Source organism: Benincasa hispida, chromosome 6 (assembly GCF_027475165.1).
Source record: "Benincasa hispida cultivar pf3 chromosome 6, pf3_genome.v1.1, whole genome shotgun sequence".
NCBI classification, from domain to species: Eukaryota; Viridiplantae; Streptophyta; class Magnoliopsida; order Cucurbitales; family Cucurbitaceae; genus Benincasa; species Benincasa hispida.
The window spans coordinates 3,748,827-3,770,553 of NC_143483.1; the positions used below are offsets into that span (position 1 = coordinate 3,748,827).

The 21,727-nt window shown below is 29.4% G+C and overlaps 1 protein-coding gene across 1 annotated transcript; it reads right to left on the reverse strand.

Annotated features, from left to right (window-relative positions):
* Nucleotides 1-1,874: 1,874 nt before the first annotated feature.
* LOC120080146 (endoglucanase 9-like) lies at nucleotides 1,875-7,371 on the reverse strand. Its single transcript, XM_039034714.2, has 6 exons — nucleotides 7,097-7,371; nucleotides 5,929-6,432; nucleotides 4,212-4,361; nucleotides 4,020-4,131; nucleotides 3,158-3,321; nucleotides 1,875-2,449 (listed from the first exon to the last, which is right to left on the reverse strand). Exons 1-6 carry the CDS (start codon nucleotides 7,313-7,315, stop codon nucleotides 2,123-2,125), a joined length of 1,476 nt encoding a protein of 491 aa, XP_038890642.1. The 5' UTR covers nucleotides 7,316-7,371; the 3' UTR covers nucleotides 1,875-2,122.
* Nucleotides 7,372-21,727: the final 14,356 nt, after the last annotated feature.

A 21,727-nucleotide genomic window follows, 5' to 3' on the forward strand; every position in this document is an offset into this window, starting at 1 on the left:
CATATATCGAGATTTTGAATTTAAAATTTTAAAAAGCATAATTATAATAAGCAATGATAATAACATTTAGAAATACTAAACTCAATTCTTTATATAGGATAGTCTCACTCACATGTCTCCACATGAATGTTTTGGATTTAGTTGTTTTTAATGATTACAAGGTGGGTCGTATCCATAGTATCACTGGATAAGGCAGCTAATCTTATCCTTAGTTATTGCTTAAACAACATGATTCACTTATATGTTAACTAAGTACTCTTTAAGATTATATAAAATAACATTGGCTCTTTCTTTCTTATTTTGTTTTCTTATTCTATAAATGAGAATATTACTCCTATTTATAGATATGATATCCTTAAGCTTAAGCTACATGATTTTTCTAGACTCTTCTAGGATTTAAACTATTCTATATATTTCTATGAAGTTTATATCTATCTAAAGGAATTATAATAATTCCCGGGAGCCTAAAGAAAGTCTAAGATATTTCTAGAATTTTTTTAGACATTTATTTACATATTTTAGAAAAGTCTAATTTCTATATGTAAATCATATTGTAGTGCTTCAAGAAGTTTTTGGATTAGTTAACGTTACTTTCTATTTTAACATAGATAATATGAAAGTCACTATTTCACCATTGTTGTTTTAAAAGGCATTGTATCAAAAAGTTTTTCTTTGATCTCATTCTTTCATAAAAGTTTGAATGAGAACAATGAATTTGTTGTTGAATCAACTTGTATCCTTACAAAAAGTGTGGTTTGGGTAAGTTTATCTTGCATTTTAAACCAAGTTTGAAACTTGTTTTAGAGATTGTCACAAGGGGTAAAGAACATTATTTTCCAGATTTCTCACTTAGTGTGTTTTTTTTTTCTCTTGCTAATTTTATTTCTTTATATTATCTTATTAAACAATCAAGTTATTGTTTATTCCTTTTATATCGAAGAAATTTGGACAGAGGGAAGAGAGACAATCTTGAAAGAAATAAACTTTTATTTAAGAAAAAACAAAGATGGTCACTTTAATTTTGAGAGATTACTTTTTTACTCTCATGACACTCACTTACTTTTCTATCTAACTTTACTTGCGGCTCACATATGGGACCACATTTGAAATAAGATTTTGACTTTATTTATATCTAACTAATTCTAGATAATTCTATGAAATTATACTTATCTAAATGAATTCTGATCTAGAGTTATTTGGAGCCTAAAGAAACTCTAGGATATTTCTAGATGTTTTCTTTGAGATATATATTTACATATTTCAACATATTTCTAGAAAAATCTATTATACATACTTTAATAGAAACTTCTAGAATAATTAATGTTACATCTATCTCAACGTTTTATTATGAGTTGAATTCTTTAAGGAGTTCGGTTATGTTGATGTCCTAAAAAGAATGAGTTACGCTTGGCAAAATGAGATCACATTGTCATCCATTTTCTTATTTGTTATTTTCCATGTTGATTTATTAGTTGTTGATATACTCACTTTAGTACTTGAGTTGATCGATAGAATTAACTTTTTTTATGGAAGCAACATCTATACGATCCAACGAACTCTACTTTGTGGAGTCGATCAAAGGTCAACAAATTTTTAAATGAGAGAAAAAGTCTTATAAAACAAAAATGTTTTTTTATTCAAGTGAAAACCCATTATTGAAGAAAATGTATATTTATAGACTGATTCAGGGTAATTTAAATAGTCACGTCCCTTCTTCAAATTGTTTAAAATTATAAAAGACATATACATTCATGTAATAATGCAACTCGTAAAATTGAAAGGATGCAAACTTATAAAAAAAAATGACATACCATTAATTTTAACGATGGCCGAAAAAAATAATTTTTTCAAGTGAATAAAAGGAGAAAGAAAACTGAAAAAGTAAAATTTAATTCGATTTGATTTGCCATTTTTGTTACATTCCTTTTTGGTGGTAGGACAAACAATGACAAGCTACAAATTAAAATACTTCTAAAGAAAAAGAGGGAAAAGACTGATTACCATCCACCCTTTGGGGATCAATCTAGCTATATATATATATTCATCTACTACTACGATGAAAGATCGAACTTTCAACTTTAAAGAAGCTATAAATATCTAAACTCTGACATGTAATATCAAATCATTTCTTGCCGGAGAAGAAGGCAAGAGGGCCAACGAGGGCAGCGTTGATATACGTGGCAGGCTCAGAGTGGCTGTAATCGGTGCGATCGTCGGGGAAGCCATCGTTTTGGTTGGGGCCACCCACGACGGCGCCAGTTAAGATATTGGGGTTGGGGTTGTAGGAGTAGAAGAAGGGTTGGAAGCCGCCGTCGCAGGCAATGGCCTGAGGGTGGCTGGCCTTGGAAGGCAGCGAAGATCCTCTATGGTGAATTCTTCTTGGGAAGCTTTTTCCAAACCCCACCATGTATGACATTTTCAATGGGTTCACTCCCAATATATAATCCACCTGGATTTCATAACCCAAAACAAAGAAAAATATGAATCTGAAAATACCCCTCAAGTTATGTCGGTTTTTTTTTTTAAATAACTATTTTGAAGTTGAAGTTATAAAGTGTAAAATGATTTTTTAATAATTATTTTTTATATATATAATTGTCACGTGACAATTTTTAATGGGGTAGGAGGAGGGTGCACAAAGCTTCAACTTAATTTTGAACATAAAATTGATGTTTTTTTAGTTGTGAGGTCCTTGAACTTTTTCAACCAAAACACCCATTTGGATAATTTCAAATTTAGCTATACAATATCACCAAATTTACCGAATGTTATTCAACTTATATTGTTTTCTCATTAGTAGTCTCTAGAGAGAGATTTAGAGAAATTTCACAAGATAGAATATATTTTGAAGAAAAAAATTATCTTTTTTTAGTATCTAAATTTTGGTTTTAATTTCTATTTAGCCCTTAGATTTCAAGATGTTATACAATTAGTCCAAAATTTGAGTTTGATATCAATTCAATTTCTAAGTTAAAAATGTCAAACTCTTTAGGTTTGAGTTTTGTTTCGATTTAGTTTATAATTTTCAAGATTTATGTTTTTTAACATAAATTTTACACTAAATACTCACTTTCGGTATTTTGCTTTAATGTCTATTAATTAGTTTGAAATTATTATGAAATGAAGTTTATAGAAACGACGGCGTTTTGGCTATTACCTGTTTCTTGGCGAGGTTCTTGAGGGAAGCGGGAGTGACAATAAGGCTGCCGCAGTTGAATGTGTGTTTGGCGGCGGACATGTATTTGGAATATGTGGTGAGCAAAAACGTTATGGATGTCACATATTGGAGGTTACTTTCTGGCAACTTAAACATCAACCCACCTACAAAACATAACAAAATTCAATTCAAATTCAAATATCTCTTCTTATCTTATTTTCAAATTACTATAAAATTCTCGCCTTAAACCAAAAAGTACTATCGCTTTTTATATATTATCGTGTTAGGGATGACTATATTTATGAAAGTCTTAAACGACGATCATATTTATCGTGATCTTCATTTTTTTCCACATCATTGTAATATTCATGACGAAAACACTACATAGTGTGAGAAAAATGAAGATCATGATAGACATGACTATCGTGTTAGGGCTACAATAAACATACATAGTAATCCATGAGTTTTTTACCTGAATAAAAAATTAGATTTAATATATTTTTTTGGATTAGATCATTAATCATTTAGGAGTTTGAGGATGAACTATCCGTACAAAAATCTACTAAAACGACAGTCAAAGAGTAACGTTTGAAAAGGCTAAAAATACATTTATTACCTCCAAAATCACTCCAAACAACATGTATTGTTAATACTTCATAATCGATTTTTGATCTTATGAAAATCATATTAATTAATTTCAAAGTGAATTTTAAATTTGACAAACTTGATTGAAATCATTTCAAAATCACTCTCAAATATGTTTTTATTTCTACAACTTACTATAATTATATGCTAAATATATGAATACTTGATCGAACTATGCTCAAGTTGTTTGGTATATGTTGATATTTTGGTTGCGTACCTTGAGTGTATTGAGTACTAGAGTAGGGAGAATTTGGAAGAATTCGGCACATGAACGACTCGGCTTCTTGTTTGTATGAATCAAAGTTCTTGTCATTGTTTAATAACGCTCGCTATACATACGAAAAAACCACAAGATTCAAACACAGTTTTCTTAGAGTGAAATTAAAAGAGGGATATAAATCAAATTTACCCTAGACAAAAGGACATGAGCACCAGCATATTTGTTGTCCCAACTAAAGATATCAGTCACATCGTCACCTCCCAATGACTTCAACAAATTGAAGTATTGAACATCATTTGTTGCTCTTAGAAGCCATGTTGCTCCCCACACCAATTCATCCTATTTTCATATATCAAATACATTTTTAATATCATATATTAAAATTTTGGTTAAAAAATACTTTTGGTCCCTAAACTTTCATGAAAGTAACACATTAACCTCTAACCCTTGGTTTCCAATGATTTAGTCCTTATATTTTCAACTTTTTAACAATTTAATCTCTAAACTTTAGTATATTTAGATGTCAATTTTAGTACTTTATGTTGTAAACTTCATATTTTGTAAAAATATTGAGTTTCTAATTAGTTCAATGGTTATGCATGAAATCTCATTAATCTTAACATTAATTTTCATACTAGGGACTAAATCGTTACAAATTTTAATATTAAAGGATTAGATTGTTACATAGTAAAGTTTAAGGACTAAATTGTTACAAAATCAAAAGTATAGTGACTAAATCGTTACAAACCAAAATTCAGAACTAAATTATTACTTATATGAAAGTTTAGGAACTAAAAGTTATTTTTAACCTAAAACATAAATAAACCACTAAATTTGAAGATGTAGCCTAATTAATATTTTTTTAGGGATTAAATACTATTTTGTTCATTATATTTTGCTCAATGATTTATGTACTTTTAAAAAGTGACAGTTTGTTATTTTTATCTCATTTTTAAATGAAAATTTAGCATGGCATTCAGTAAATTTCTTAAAATATGAGATAAATATGTAATGAAGTGTTTCCATATTTATGTTAACATTTTTCCAAATATAGATCAAATGATCACAATTTAAAAGTTTAAATGCTAAAAGAAAGGAAAATTGAAAGCAAATGCACCAAAATACAATTTAGACTCATTCTAATAATTAAAAAATGAATAGTTTTTATAAGTTTAACTTTGAAAAAGTTAAAGTTATGTCTAGGCCCCGTTTGTTAACCATTTTATTTTTTGTTTTTGTTTTTTAAAATTAAGCTTATAGATATTAGACCATATTTCTTCGTTTATTATCTACTTTTCATTAATGATTTAAAAAAATCAAGCCAAATTTTGATAACTAAAAAAAATAGCTTTCAAACAGTTTTTTTGTTTTTAGAATTTAGCTAAGAATTCAACCATGGTAAGAAATATTGATGGAATAAACTTAATTTAAAAATAAAAAAAAAAAACAAAACAAAACAAAAATTAAATGCTTACCAAAAGGGACTTTAATAAGTATGATTTTTGTTTTTAGTTTTGAAAGTAAAGTCTATAAACGTTATTTTACTTTTAAATTATTTGTTTTCTCATCTATTTTCTTTCTTGATATTTTTAAAAATCAAATAAATATTTGAAATTTATAAAAATAATTTCTAAAAATTTGTTTTCGTTTATAGAGTTTTGGTACTAAACCATTGTATCGGGGAAGATGCAAATTATTTTTTAAAAATAGAAAAGTAAGCTTGACTTTAACTAAACTAAAAAACCAAAAACAAAACATTAAAGTCTAAATAATTGTCAAAGTAAGCCAAGTATTTAACTTATTTTAAAAACAAAAAATATTAGCATAAACAATATGGAAAATTCCTCAAAAAAAAAAAAAAAAAAAAAGGAAAAAAAGAAAAGAAAAGAAAAGAAAATTAGCTGACCTTATATCCAGAATAAGAGCAATAAAAGGGACAAACAGCAGAGGAAAGCGAATCACTATACGACCCACGATGTTCCAAAGCAAACTGCATCACCTTCTTCGCCGTCGCCAATAGTACCCGGGAGTATTTCCGGTCAACCCGGCGGAACACCAGCGATGCGGCGGCGAGTGCGGCAGCGGTCTCGGCGGCAACATCGGATCCAGGGTTCCCGGCGGAAACAGAGTATACGGTTCTAACAGTATCCATGTCCTCAGGTCGTTCCCAGCACTTGTGGTCGACGTGGGGGTCGCCGACGCCGACGTAGAGCTTGCCGGGAGTGGCGGTGGCGCACTTGAGAAGGTAATCGGTGGCCCAACGGATGGCGGCGCGTGCGTTGGGTAATTCTGTGCCCATACGCGCGCCGTACTCGAGTGCTCCCCATGAAAGCATTGTGGTTGTGAATGCCATTGGAAGGTTGAATTTCACATTGTCGCCGGCGTCGTAGTAGCCGCCGGTTAAATCCACCTAACAATTACAAAACAATTCTATTTCTTTTATGGGGTCTTTTTAAATATAAACAACTTTTAATTTACTGGGGGAAATCACTGTTTAATAATTAAAATTTAAATAATAATACTAAAGTGGAATTTATGAGGACATTTCATGGATTTTTTAAATTAAAAAATAAAGATTTGATTGGGTTGTTTTTTTCTAATTTTCTTTAAAATGTCTACTTAATATTTAAATAGTTTAGATGGAGTAATTTTAAAATAATTAAAATTATTTTTGGTATTTTTAGAATCACACGAAAAAAATATTTTAGATTATTCAAAATCACTTTAATAATATGAAAAATGTGATTAAAATGTAAAATTAAACCTGGAATAAAATTTGAATAATTAAAAATGATTTTGAAACTCTTAAATATGCACTTATGAAAATGTTGAGATAATTATTATTTTATTTCTACTGTAAAATTAATTTTATGTTAGTTTTGTTTTTTTTAAAAAAAAATTTGAGAGAGGGAAAAAAGGAAGTTACCAAAAGTAAGAATAAAGAATTACTACCAAAAATTTTTAAAAGAAAAGAATGTTGAATAGTGTAAAAGAAAAAACAAGAAACAAGAAACGAGTATAAATATTATTAAATGGACTCAATAAAGTTGTGAAATATTATGATTAACACATACATGAGCTAGTTCACCATCATAAAGGCCAGAGTTGGACCTCCAAGTGATCCGTTGGTTAGCCGGAATCCTACCGGAGCGTTGTCCTTCAAAGAACAATATCGACTTAGACAAGGCATCTCTGTAATTCGGGTCACCTCGAGTGTGATCGACCAATGAGAATGAAAGCAAGAGGAGGAAAAAGAAGAAGAGAGTTGAAGAATTTGTGATGGCAGCAGCCATGGGGAAGAAGAGAGCTGAGAAATAACTAGAGAAATATTTTAGTTTGGATTATTGAAATTGATACCAAGAGAATATTGGTTTATATAGAGATTTTAAAAAAAAGTGAAGTGGGGATATTCAGTTACATGATTTTTCATTAGCGCAATCTTAGGCTTTTGTGTTGCAAGTCAATAAGAATAGTGATTTATAATATATATCTCTTGAAATTTGCATGCTTCTTTCTAAATTAAAACTTTCCCTTTTTTTCTTTTTCTTGTACCAAAAATCATGTTCAACTATGGACTTTATAATGCTTAAAGAGTTACTATATACCCAAAAAAAAAAAAAAAAAAATCCATTTAGATGATCCAAGATTATGTGTTTAATTTTGTTTGTCTAGAAGAAATAATGAACATATCTATAGAAGATGAATAAGGAATCGAGACGTTCGTTGAATTTAGTTTACGCGTCATCGCGAAGGTTCCAATTTGATTTGATGTTCATGTTTAAAACGTGGAAGTCATGTATACGAGATATTGCAATGGGTAGGAATAACTTGTATGCCAATGATGGGATTGATCAAAGTTATAAAATAGGGTTCTTGGAGATTATATATGAAAATAATGATGATTTATTTAATGTACTCAACATGGTTCAAGCTTGCTTTCATGATCAATCTTCTAATGTTCCCAATATATTTCACTATATGTTTGGTGACGCTAAGAAGCCATTATATCCTTATGGATTGAACTCATATGAAGATATATATTTATTGCCCAGATATAATTGTTAGTCAGTAATTACCATGATGTACAACCTTCCGCCAATGGTATATAAGAAGGAAGTACGTATTTGTCGTTAACACTCATATCGGTATAGAAATATCAAAATTTTGGATGAATTATAGATAATGGTAACTTGCCACAATACACTTAATACTGACAATCTATAATTGTCAGCAATTATTTATTGTTGACAAGAATATGCTATCATAAAAAGACTAATTAAGATACCTTTTAAAAGTGTCATTAATCCTCTTATTTAAGTGTGTCATTCAACTACCAAAAATAACTATCACGAAAATTGGTTACAATAATTTTAAGTGTCATGAAATTCCAATTTTGTTGTAGTGTAATTTGTGCTTAGCTTAATGAATTAAAGACTTTATAAAGTTTATGGCTTAATTTTCTACTCACATACATAGTTGAACTAAAAACAAATTTGTGAATATATTAGTGAGTGAATCAACTAGAATTTTTTTTTTTTTCATTTGTGTAAACGAAAAGTAGACGTGATAAGTCGAAATAAGCGTAATTCAATTGACATAATGTTTGTGCTATTAACTTTGAAATCAAACGTCTAATTTTTATACCTCACATATCGTAAAGAAAATGAACATAATCCAACTAATATAAAGTGTATATTCTTAATCAAAATGTCCAAAGTTAAAAGAAAAAAAACAGTTTTTTTTTTCTTTATAATATTTGGGTGATGTTGATTGAACAAATGGTGGGCACTAATATAGAGGAAACGCTTTTTAATAAAACGGTTGGCTCAAAGTGCTTGGGTTATGTCCGACCATTTCATGCCCAAAAAATAAGGTCTCGTTTATGAGAAAAGCAGATTCCATGATTTTGGCCCTCAATTGTTCTTTAAATTAAACCAAATTAATATTCAAATCATTCCTAAATATTTTACTTATTTTGTTTTAAGCTTTCTTTTTATGCATGCTCTTAAATATTTTCTTCTCTCTCTTCATTATAACCAAAATCCCTTTTCATCTTTTAATTCAAAACTTCACATTTATTTATTTTAGTATATTTTGTCTACATATACAAGAACTCATATGAAATTTAGCCACTCAACAAATATAAATTTCAACTCGATTTATTAACTATGTCGAGGTTTACTCTTTGATACTTAGCTTGAATGTTGTGGACTTAAATTTTATTCCACGATTTTGTAATATGATGGCTCATAATTGCACCAACCATACTGTTTTTTCGGGTTCTTCTTATTTGTAAACTAATGACTTTTCTTCTTAATTTTTTCAAATCGATGAGGTTAAGAAGTTATATCGATGGTGTCTTTGAATATATTTTAGCCTCGAGGTTTTTTTCACTAAAAAAAAAAGGGGAAAAAACTCAATTTGTGACCTCTCATGCTTATTTGAACATTAAGCATGAGACTTCACAACTATTCTCTTTTAGGTTTTTTCTTTTTTTAATTATTATTATTAGTTTCTCTTTTAGTCTTTTAATCTTAAATTTGTATGAATTTATATAGGTAGGATCATAATAGGTTTGATGAACGATTTTTAGGAAGTCTGTTTATTTAGTTTTTCATGTTTTTACAAGATTCCAACAAATCAATAAATTTTTACTTTTTTTGTGTTTATTCGATTTTTATCATTAACCCACATTCATATATGCTACCTAAAGAGTTAATAGGATAGTTAAATTGACATAAAACTTGTCCAATTATCCTTGGAGTTAAAGATTGGATTTTTCCTCCTCATATATTATAAAAAAATAATAATAATAAATAAATAAAATAACTGGCCCAAATTTTACTCACTATAAGCAATATTTAAGCCATGCAATTATTGTACCACATAGAAATTTGAAAATTCTATACTACCATTGTACTTGTCACTCTTTCATCACAATTTGACATGTAATTAAGTGATATTATTTTCTTTCACAATCTCTACATTACTTTTAACTACTACGTATTGGTTCAAATACTAAATAGACAAAACTAACAACATACGGGGTCTATTACATATGAAATTGAAAAAATAATAAATAAAACTATTAGAAGTATCAAACAAGATAAGCACTAATTTTAAAAGTCAAGTGACCAAATTTATAATTCAACACTGTATTTTATTCATTTAGAAGACACGTATAAACTTTAATCAATTGAGTTATGTTCGAATGGGTGAATATAAAAGGTATATAATAATAATAATAATAATAATACAATTAATTGAAAGTAGATATTAAGAGCGAAATAAAGTAAAGTAATTATCGACAATACTCATCTAACATAAATTTATAATCAACCTCAAAATCTAAAATTTCATCCCTGATTCTCCATATTGTGGAAAATAATGGGAGGTTGGGTCAAATTTCAAAATGAGATATAATTAGAAAAAAAAGGAAAAAGGGAAGGGCGCGAATGGCGCATATTTTGGTTATTTAATAATGAGGCCTTGGATTACGGTAAGAAATCGGCGCCCAAAGCGTTGAAGTAATCAAAATTAGGGCAAATTGCAAATTTAAAAGGAGCGAGGGATCAACGATAAAGAAAGGAATCTAACTTATTATTATTATTCTTTTCCCCCACTTTTTCTTTTTCTTTTATTTTTTCCCCATATCCCTAATCCCTTCGCAACAAAGAATTTGATTTCATTTTCTTCCCTTTACTTTCATCCCTTATCTTCCTTTTTCTTGCTTCTTCTTGTACTTTTTTTTTAAAAAAGTATTCCCATGTGTATTTGAGTGGGTCCCACATATGGGTTATCCGTTTTACAAAGCTTGTTCATCTATGCTATGTTAAAAGAGAGACAATAAGGGAAGAATTTCTCTCTTTCATTAACTTTTAACAATTTTCATTTTGTTCCTATTTATAATTCTTCGATTAAAATCTTTCAAGCATTAATCAAACTCTTTCGTCGAAACAACCTTCTACAAAGAGACTCCATCCCTTCTACAATGATCACCCTAACCTTTATTTATTTATTTATTTAAGCCTTTGTAGGATTTTTTTTTTTTTTTTTTTTGTTAGTTGTTCATAAGTAACTATTTCTAAATTACGAGATATTGAAATGGGATCGGAGTGCACGAGACTCTAAAACCTATGCCACCATTGATACAACTAAGTGATGATTCCAAAATGAAAAATTAAGGTTAAATTTCAAAATGATAATTCCATGTTCTTTTTTTCCTCTCTTTTATTTTTGTTCGAATTAGTTTTTGGAAAAAATGTTAATGTTCGTGCAATTTTTATGGTTCACTTTGTGTAGATGCATTGTAAATGTTTTAGAAAGTGTTGGAATCACGAATTAGTTGTTGTGATGTTTGTTTATTAGTAATTTTCATTGAATTATATTTTTTTTAGGAATAATTTTCATTTTTATTCGATTCTGTGTGGAAAGGCGAATAATAAATATATTTGGATAGAATTTTCTAATATTCCCACACCATTACGATAATAAGTATCTACATTGATTTGTTAAGATTCATATTTATTTTTTTTAATATATTCTACATATAAAGGGGGCTAGAAGTAGATAAATTTTATATACTTATTTTGCCATTTTGTTTTTAATAAAATACTATGTAGAGTGAGTATGATAGACTGAAAAATTGAGCCAACCAACCAAATTGAAGTCAATCGAAGAAGGAGAGGGTCGGTTTAAGAAAATTCCAAAACGGAAAATTTAGAAAAGAAACTAAGAAAAAAACCAATCGATGCTTGCACTATTACTATGTTACCCTTTTGTCGACAGAATGAATCTTTTTAAATGTAGGAGTCCATTCAAAATCTAATATATGTGACATTTCTGATTTTTAATTCATAAAATATGTTTATATATTTAAAAATTAACGTTTTATGCAAAATAAGAACAATCGGTGTTGGCAAGACGTAACTCTTTAAATGTATGTGCTTGATGAGCACCAATTGATGCAAATAATATCAATGGGATGTGAGTTAAATATCGAACATATGCTTCTTTTTATGTAGATATGAAATGCACATCTAAAAAAGAGAAATTAAAATCTTTTGATTATGTTTTTAATAAAAAAAATATATTTCATATAACAAAAATTTATTTTTTTAAAAAAATCAGATGTCTTAGAAAGACAAGTCTAGAAGTAAATTTATATATAAAAAAAGTTCAAAGACTTGAATCATAAACATGTGCATAAGTAAAAATTAAGAAAATTGAGATTAAAAATTAGAATAAAAGTTTCAAAACAATTAAGAAAATTGAGATTACTTAATTCTAAAAGAAATGATTAGTTTTCAAATTAAAATGTTTAAATGTATTGGTATTGGTTTTTTAAAATTAATATATAATCTTAATTTTTAAATTATATTATATATTTTTTTTCATAAATTTTGGGAGATTAAACCAAACTTTAAATAATGTTTATTTATGACAAAATAATATTTAAACAAATACTAAACATCTTTTAAAGGCTATAACAGAGAATATTTGTCTTACTATTTAATTCTTAATTTTCCATAAAATTTTCCTTTTATAATTCTCTTCAAGTAGTTATTAATAAAAAAAATGTTTGGCACCGTACAGTATAAAATAATTTATTTATGAAAAAAAAAAATGAAAGCACAAAAAATATGAAGAAAATAAAATTTGTTATCGTTTCTAACTCTTAAAAATTTATGGTAATTAAAAAATAATAATAATTTATTTATTACATGCTAAAATATCATCATGTTTTAAATTTGTATAATAAAGACTACAAGATTCCCCGTACATATATACATGTTTCTTGACTAGTAGATTAAAAAATGTTGCTCCTCAATTATTTGAAGTTTCAAATTGACTATTTTTGTCTTTTTAGTCTATAAATTTTCAAAACATCTATTTTATTTATTATTATTTTTTAAAAGAAATTTTAATTTTAATTTTCAACTAGAAATATTCATTTATTTGCAAGAATTGAGTTTCAATGGGATTTGCTAAGTGGGGATGGAGGAAGGTGTAGGAAGACTTGTCTCCCAAATGGCTAGGGTTGACAATGGGGCCGGGACTGGTGGGGAAGGTGGGGATTTTACCCCATCCCCATCCCGTCTCCACCATTTTGAAGGTGAGGACGGGAGCGGGGATTCCCCATAGGAACCCATTCCCCGTTTTCCTTTGTTTTCCATGGGATTCCCCATATATATATATATATATATTAATTCATAAAATTCTCTTTAGTTTGGGCTTAGATACTTTAATTGGACTTAGATTGAGTTAAATTAAAAATTAGGATAAATATAAAAGTTAAATACCTGATATAACATATATCTAATGGGGGCAAGGTCGGGGTCAAGGACCCTAAAGAGGTCCCCAGTTTGACCCCATCCTCGGTCAAATCGAGGATTCGGGGCGGCACTCCGCAGGAAATTTTACCTACCTTACAAATGGTTAAATGGGTCCCCGTCTCCGTCCCACCTCATCTACCTTTTAATTAAATATAAAATTGATATTTAATATTAATTTAAATTGAATAATTGAATATGTTGTTTTAATATTTAAATTTTAACTTTTATAAACCTGGGAACTAAACATTGTAATTCTATCTTTTACCTAATATTTTATTTAAATAAAAATCATATTGAAAATGATCGATCTAATATTGGAAATTTTGAAAAATTATTTACTTTAAAATAAATTTAAAAAAAATAAAATGAATAAATAAATAAATAAGAAGTAGATGATTTTTTATGTAGAAAACCGAGGAGAATCGTCGTTCCCATTTCCAAAAATTAAATAGAGAATTTTGGGGACATGGATATTAAAATAAGGGAGTAGAGAAGTCTTCCCTATCCCCACATCTCCACCTTACTTCGTGAATATCTCTATTATGAATTTTCAATTTTGTAGTTATTTGGTCTCTCAACTTAAAAACAATCTAACACATCTTTAGAATTTAATTTTGTATCTAATAGATTATTAAATTTTAAGAATTGTTTTATAAATATTTAAAATTTCAATTTTACATTTAATAAACCTCCATTTTTAGTTATGTATTTAAGAAGTTAGTAACACCGAAGAAAAAGAGAAAAATGGAGAATTCATGCCCCGATTCCCACCGAATTAAACGGAGAATCTATGCCCCAATTCCTGTAAAATTAAATGAGTAACTTTAAGAAGTATGTCATAAATTTATAAATCTTCAAAATTTCAGTTTTAAATTTTGTGTGTAAAAAATGAGTAATTAACCGAAACAGAGTAAAAAGAGAGAAATGGAGGGCACGTGTTTTGATTTGACATAATTAGGGTTATAAGCATGCGAGAGGGACAAATTCACAATCCACAATTCACAATCTTACAGAAAGGGATAGCAAATGAAGATGGTAATCAGCCAAAAAGTGTGGATTTGTCCATTTAATTCACAACAAATATCCCAAATTTTTTGGGGCTTTCTCCAAATTCCAATGTTGCCCTTTATAGTGTCTTTACCACTTTCCAAGTTTGCCCTATTTCCATATACGCTTTCACCTCTTCCAACATATTTGTTAAGAGTAATATTTAGTTGCAGTTTTTTTAAAAAATAAAAATATCACATGACAGTATTTTATTGGATAAGTTTAAGAATAGTATATTTTAAAAGTAATAATAAAAATAAGGTATGTAGGAAAGAAATTACAAAAAGTAAAGTAGAGGAAAAAAGTATTGACAAAAATATGGTAGCAAAATCTATACCCGGTACACGATTTTTATGTTAAGGACCTGGACGGGGTCTACGTGAAAAAAAAAATCTACGGTAAAACAAATCTATGTGAAAAAATAGATCTAGCATTCATTAGAAATTTGATTCAATTTTTATTTTACCATATGCCTTTAAAAATTTGAATTTTATAGTAAAAAATTCTCTAAAAATACAAAAAAAAAAAACTCTAAAAAATAAAAGAAGATAGAAGTGGGGGGAAAATGTGAAAAAAATAGATTTAACCTTAATTCGTGACTACAAATTTGATTCAATTTTTATTTTATCGTAAGCTTTTAAGAATTTGAATTTCACAAATTCTCCAACAATGAAAAAAAACACTAAAAAATAAAAGAAGAAGACGAAAGTGGGGGAAAATATGAAAAAAAAAAACTCTTAATTCGTGACTAAAAATTTGATTCAATTTTTATTTTACTGTAGGCCTTTCAGAATTTGAATTTCAATTTTTCAAAAATGAAAAAAAAAACTAAAATGTGGAAAAAAAAAGATTTAGAATTAATTCGTGACAAGAAATTTGATTCAATTTTTATTTTAATATAGACCTTTAAAAATTTGAATTTCACAGTAAAAAATTCTCTGAAAATACAAAAAAAAAAAACACTAAAAAAATAAAAGAAGAAAACAGAAGTTAGGGGAAAATGTGAAAAAAAAAAATTAACCTTAATTCGTTGCTAGAAATTTGTTGCTAGAAATTTGATTAACTTTTATTTTACTATAGGCCTTTGAAAATTTGAATTTCACAAAGATTATTCGAAGAAAAAAATATAAGAAGACATAAGTTGGGAGAAAATATGGAAAAAAAAAAACTTTAATTTGTGGTTGACTCAAAAATCGTAGACCCCGTCCATGGGTCCACGAATTTACAACCCTATTTTTGTCAATAGTTTCAAACAAACCCTATTTTTGTCAATAAATATTAAAATAACATTATTTTTTAAAAAAAATTCCATTTTATTGAACTATATTTGAGATATCTAAGACAGATGCATTCAAGAGAGTACCAAGTTTTTCTCATTTTCTAATTAGTTAGGTTTGTTCAATTTTTATATTTATTCTTCATGAATATTTAGAATATCTATCTTAGTTCTTAAATCTTTTTAAAAAATTAATGAATATAAGATCTTCATATCAATTTCATTTTAATATATATTTAATGATGTTAAATATGAGTGTGATTTAAGTCATATAGATTATAGATGAGTATCAAACAAGTAAAAATTAGATGGAGAAAGATAATATAAAAGCATGGACTAAACTTGATGTTTTTAAAAAGCTTAGAGACTAAATATTATGAAAGCCTCCGAACTAAAATGGAACAAATATAAAAATTTCCGGATCAAAACTGACATTTTGAAAGTTTAAGGACTAAAATGGGATAACTTTATATTGCCACAACCAACTCAACTACTCACTAACCTCCTAAGAATGAAAAGGACAATATTATCTTTCCAGGTCAAAAAAAACAACAGATTTGTTTTCCTTTCAAGGGACGGGACATTATTTTTGTTGGGAAGCATCTAAACTAGGAATTTACAACATGCATATATATATATATATATATATATATATATGACATCTTAATCAATTTAGCTATACTTTAATTGACACTAAATCAAATTATCTTTTTCATTATACTAGAAAAAATTGCATGGAGGTGAAAGGATGCAACCCTAAAGAAAGAGTTGCATACTATTTATTACTTTTATGTATTGTATAGTTTTATTATCAATTGAAAGTTACACTTACACAATAATGGTCTTTGGTCGTCATGAAATATATTTATGTTGGTTGTAATTAATAAAATATAATGCTTATTATTGAAATAGTTAAATTAAAGACACTAAAAATCAAAATAAATATAGTTCAACTGTCATAGTGATTATATTGATAACTTAAATGTTGGATACTTTCTCTCTAAAAGAAGAAAAAAACCCGCACCGAATTGAGTGAAGAATCCCTTGAAGTAATTTGGATAGCTTGATTATAGGGTAAAGGCATGCGGTGCATGAAGACCAAAAAATGGATAAAAACATCCCATTTTGAGTCATATGAATTCAAACATTTAATTTGCAATTATTGCCAAAGCTTTTATTTGATTGAATTTGCCGCGTGAATCAATTGCTTCTTTTCCAAATTACTCATTTGAATATTTTCAGCTCTTTTTGGTGGTGTGGAATCCAAACTTGATTAATCTAACTACCAGAATGAGCTAGATCAAGAGAACTCAAATCAAATGAATACAATGCACTTTTTTTTTATTCGTAATTCTATTTTTTTAATGAAAATAAATATATTAGCTAGTTGAGTTATATTTAAATTATAGTATAATAAATAAAGTATAAAATAATCAACTAACTTTAACTATTATCAATTGTAAAGATATAACTACCTAAAATTTCAAGTATTTATTCTAAACCAACTTATTTCATAAATTCATTTTTTTCAAAAGTAATTTTAAGTAGTTGCTAAACACTTCAATCTTTTCCAAAATAGATTTTTTATAAACACTTGAAAAGTTAAACAAAATACGCCTTATGACTTTTCGTAATATAAAATAATATTTAATTTGGATGAGATTTATCATTGTAAAAACTAAATGGTTACAGGATGGCGCACTAAATTGTTGTTAGTCTATATATATTATGGACTACGAGGAAACATTCGTTTTGCCCTTTTTAAATATGATTATAGGGTTATTTTGAGTAACTTGACAAATAAACCAATTAAAAAATCTAATTTTAAATACTTTACTTATTCACATGGATTGTTTCAAATTTGTGTTTTATTTATTTATTATTTTTTATATAAAAAATCTATCAAATTTAGTTAAACATCAAATTTTCTCCATTTTTTTCAAAATTTGTTTGGAGAGATACATTTGGTTATTAAGAAAAACCATCAAATTTCGTTTCAATAAGACAAACCATGTTTTCTAAAAATAAAAATAATAATAAAAAATCAAATCGTTCTATGAATAATTAAATTAAACCTTCAATTTGCATTAGATATCTTTTCTTTATTTTCTTTTTTTTTTTATTATTTTTATTGTTGAGTTGGTTTAGGTTTTAATTTTGTTAACCTCTTCTCCCTAATTTTTTCTGTAGCATTAATTATATATATATATAAAAATTTGGTTTACAATTATTTCCACATTTTTAATATTTTTTATTCATAGACATTATCTAAGTTTTTCAATTTCAAGTACGTATTTTTTCAATTTTTTTCTTTATTCGTTTAAGAATTTTTTTTTTTTTTTTTTAAAAAGGTTTTTTACTATTTTAAAAGTAAGGATCTCAATTAAGCTTTCATATATTTAAACCATCTCTTTCTTTCTTTTTTAATAAAAAAATTCATTAACATTATGTGACATAACATTTATTTTTTCTTTTATTAAGTTTTTAGCTTTTTTTTTTTTTCAACTCCATATGTGACTTATTTTCCAATTTTTAATTGTTTTCTTCTTCTTCCTTTGGTAATTTTTTTCTAATTATTTTTCTTTATGTTTATTCCTATTAAGAGTTTCTTTTATTAATATATCTATGTGTGTGCATGTGTGTTAGTAATTTATTAAATTATAAATAATCGATCACTATCTTAATTATCAAATCGTGTACATTGCATGAGATTTGAGATTTTGGGTTTCAAGATCACTACCGTTGTGATCTCCAAAGTTGACATAGATTACGGTTAATATAATAATTTTTCAAAACAAATTATAATTTAAAATGAATTATGGTTTGGGATGCAAATAAACCCAAAAAATCGAATAGATAAATTTGTCGATTTTGTACAAAAACTTTATTTTATTAAAATTAAAATTAATGAGTTTATTTAAGATTTTTACATTTTTTTTTTTTAAATAGGTGATATTATTATACAACAACAAGGAGATCCCACAGCTCGGGATCAAGACATCAAAGCAACAAAGCACAAGCAAAGACAGGGCACAAAACCAAAACATAGCCAATAAAATAAGACCAGAACAAAACCAACACATAAACTTAAAACTCGCAAACCATCAGGGAGAAAGCCAGAGAAAAGAGCCTAAAATCCCACAAACTAGGGACAACAATAAAACAAACAACAACGTAAAGTTAAAAAAGAAAAAACATCCATAAACACACTAGATAAGATCAAGAAGATCAACCCGCCAGGAGGCAGCACGAGCACGAACCGTAGAAACCATAAGGTGAACCAGAGTAGACACCGACCTCGGTCGACCTCAATGCAGCCGCCGATTACGCTCATGCCAGATGTAGTATATTGAAGCACACCAGAAAAAACGGAACAACTTACTTCGCACCCCTTTACCCGACCCCACTCGACTCTACATCCCAATCCACCACCCAATGTAACAAACCCAACTGAAGTAACATACCAGACCACACCTCTTTCCCAAACCCACACTCAAAAAATAAATGATCCCGCAACTCTATACAGAAGACATCCCCCTCTAACAACACATCCCAACTCCTCAACCAATCCCGCGTACATAACTTGTCCCTCACAGCTAACCACGCACAAAATGTGTGACGCGGAATACCTCCCCCCCTCCCCCACCCTAGGCCCCACTGCCTGAATAAGACCCCAGATCTCAAGCAACTCTTAAGACACAGTAGGCCACCTCCAATCTCCTTATCCATCCATGAACTCCGACAACCGCGCCTCCAAACTACTCCCTGCATCATAAACTAGAATCCAAAATCGCACCCCCCGGACGCCAAGGATCCCACCAAACAAAACAAGATCGTCCATCACCGACCATCAAACGAACCAGATGTTTGAATCTACCTCTACTTCGCAAAATAGCTCTCAAGCACCAAGACCTCCCAACTTCACTCCGAACAGCACACAAAGACCGCCCACGCAAAACATACGCCTCCACCCACGCCACCCATAATGATCCCGATTTGATTAAGAGAAGCCAGAGCAGCTTCATAATAGCAGCCTGGTTCCAAGAGGCCACAAGCTTCTCACCTAACCCCTCACCTCCCAATGGCAAACATACTTCTGTTGGGGTTGATGCCCTAAAGTCTCGTGTCCTATAGTTTATAAACAGTTTGTACGGACTCTTGTGTTGTATAATATATGATATTTACTTCACATATTGATTTTGCTCAGTTGTATGTTTTATTTGCTTTACCACAAACCAATAAACATAAAATCCCTAGTTATTTGTATGTAACTTAAGCACATATGTGGTGACATACTAGTGGATCGTGTCTTGAGTGATAACCAAAATGGTCTGTAGTATATAGATATAGGAGGGAAAATTTATCCTGGTAACATTATGGATGCGGCCTGCTTTGTGGAATGATCACAAGTGTTGTGACTTGTCACAGATGGTATGATCCTGATCATTCGTATAGGGGACATACGAGCGAGGGCATCCTATACAAAAAGTTTGTATAAGACCTGGCCACGAAGTGTTAACGTTTTGTTATATAACATCGTTCAAGACAAAGACTTCACTTCACTAGGATGATCATAGGTAACAGAGACTTCACTTCAATCCTGAGTGAGTTGGAAACTCTTGCCATTGAGGGCAATCTTTTGATTTGTATGGGTGCGAATGGTCAGGTCGCCGATTCAAACCTACCATTTTGAGGATTAGTCTAATTTGGAAGTTGGGAACTCAGCTACACAAGATGGAATTCACTCATTTCCTGAGGCAGGGGTAAGTATATAGATAGCTCCCTTAAGGGTTGATTCCAGGGCTTGAATGATGTGGCGCCACACACCTTTTCTTGGCCCGAGAGGTGTTCACACATAGTTGGACTATGTTATATTGTTCATTAGAGGAACCAGTGGTACTTAAGGAGTGAGATGTAACTATAGGGGCAAAACAGTAAATTGGCCTAACTATACTTACGAGCATTTATGAAGGGTCATCGTACTCATGATTGGTTATATCCGATGGACACATAAATATATCTGTGGTAAGAAGAGTTCAGTTGTTGATCTTTAATGGAATGTCTAACAGTTAACGAATGGTGGATCTCGTGGTTAAAGAGTTTAGTCAGTTATTCACGTACCGTTGTAACTTTGAGCCACAGGTCCATTAGGTCCCCTGGGTAGCTTGGATAAAGTCGAGAATTAGTGTTTGAGTCAGTTTGAAATGTTCAAATTGACAAGAGGGAGTTCGATTATATATGATATAACTGGACTGGTTAATTATATATGATATAATTGGCTAAATGTATGAATACATTATTTTGGAGGAAATCAAATATAAATATGATTTATATCAAGTGGAGGAGAAATTACTATAGTAGATATGTAATATCAAACTATAGGGTAAGAATATAATATGATTATATTCATTTATTATTAAATTGGTTAATTATATGATAATTGGCCGAAAACTTCTCCTCGGTCGTGCGTTAGTGGGAGAATCCGAAGTCAGTTATTGTAATCGAAGAATAAAATGAAATTTTGTTTCATTTTGCAAAGGTTCATAAATTCACAATCGGTGTGAAAATGTAACGATCGCCTAGTTTAAGAGCCTATACGATAGTTGCTATCGTCTAAACGATCGCACACCAGCGTCGAAACGATCGCTTAGCTTTCCTAAATGATCGCATAGCGTGCCATATTTTCTAAACGATTGTCTACCTTTTATTAAATGATCGCTTAGTAAAACTTACACGATCATGTAGCTTCTTCTAAACGATAAGCATCCCCGGTATGCGATAGCTCTTTCTCTCCCACTTGCTTATTGTCTACACGATCTGTCTTTTCTCCTACCTCTACCAAATTCATCAAAGACCACACTTTGGATTCTCACTCCGAGAATACTAAGGGCTCCAACTGGTGGTGTCTTCCCCGCTGTTCACTTGTCATGACTGTTCGTGTAGACGATCGTGCTGCCACAGCCAACTGATTTGCTGGGCGATAGAGTTCGAGTAGAGGTTCTTCCACTGCTTTTGAGTTCGACGTTTGAAGAGAGTCTTCAACTGAT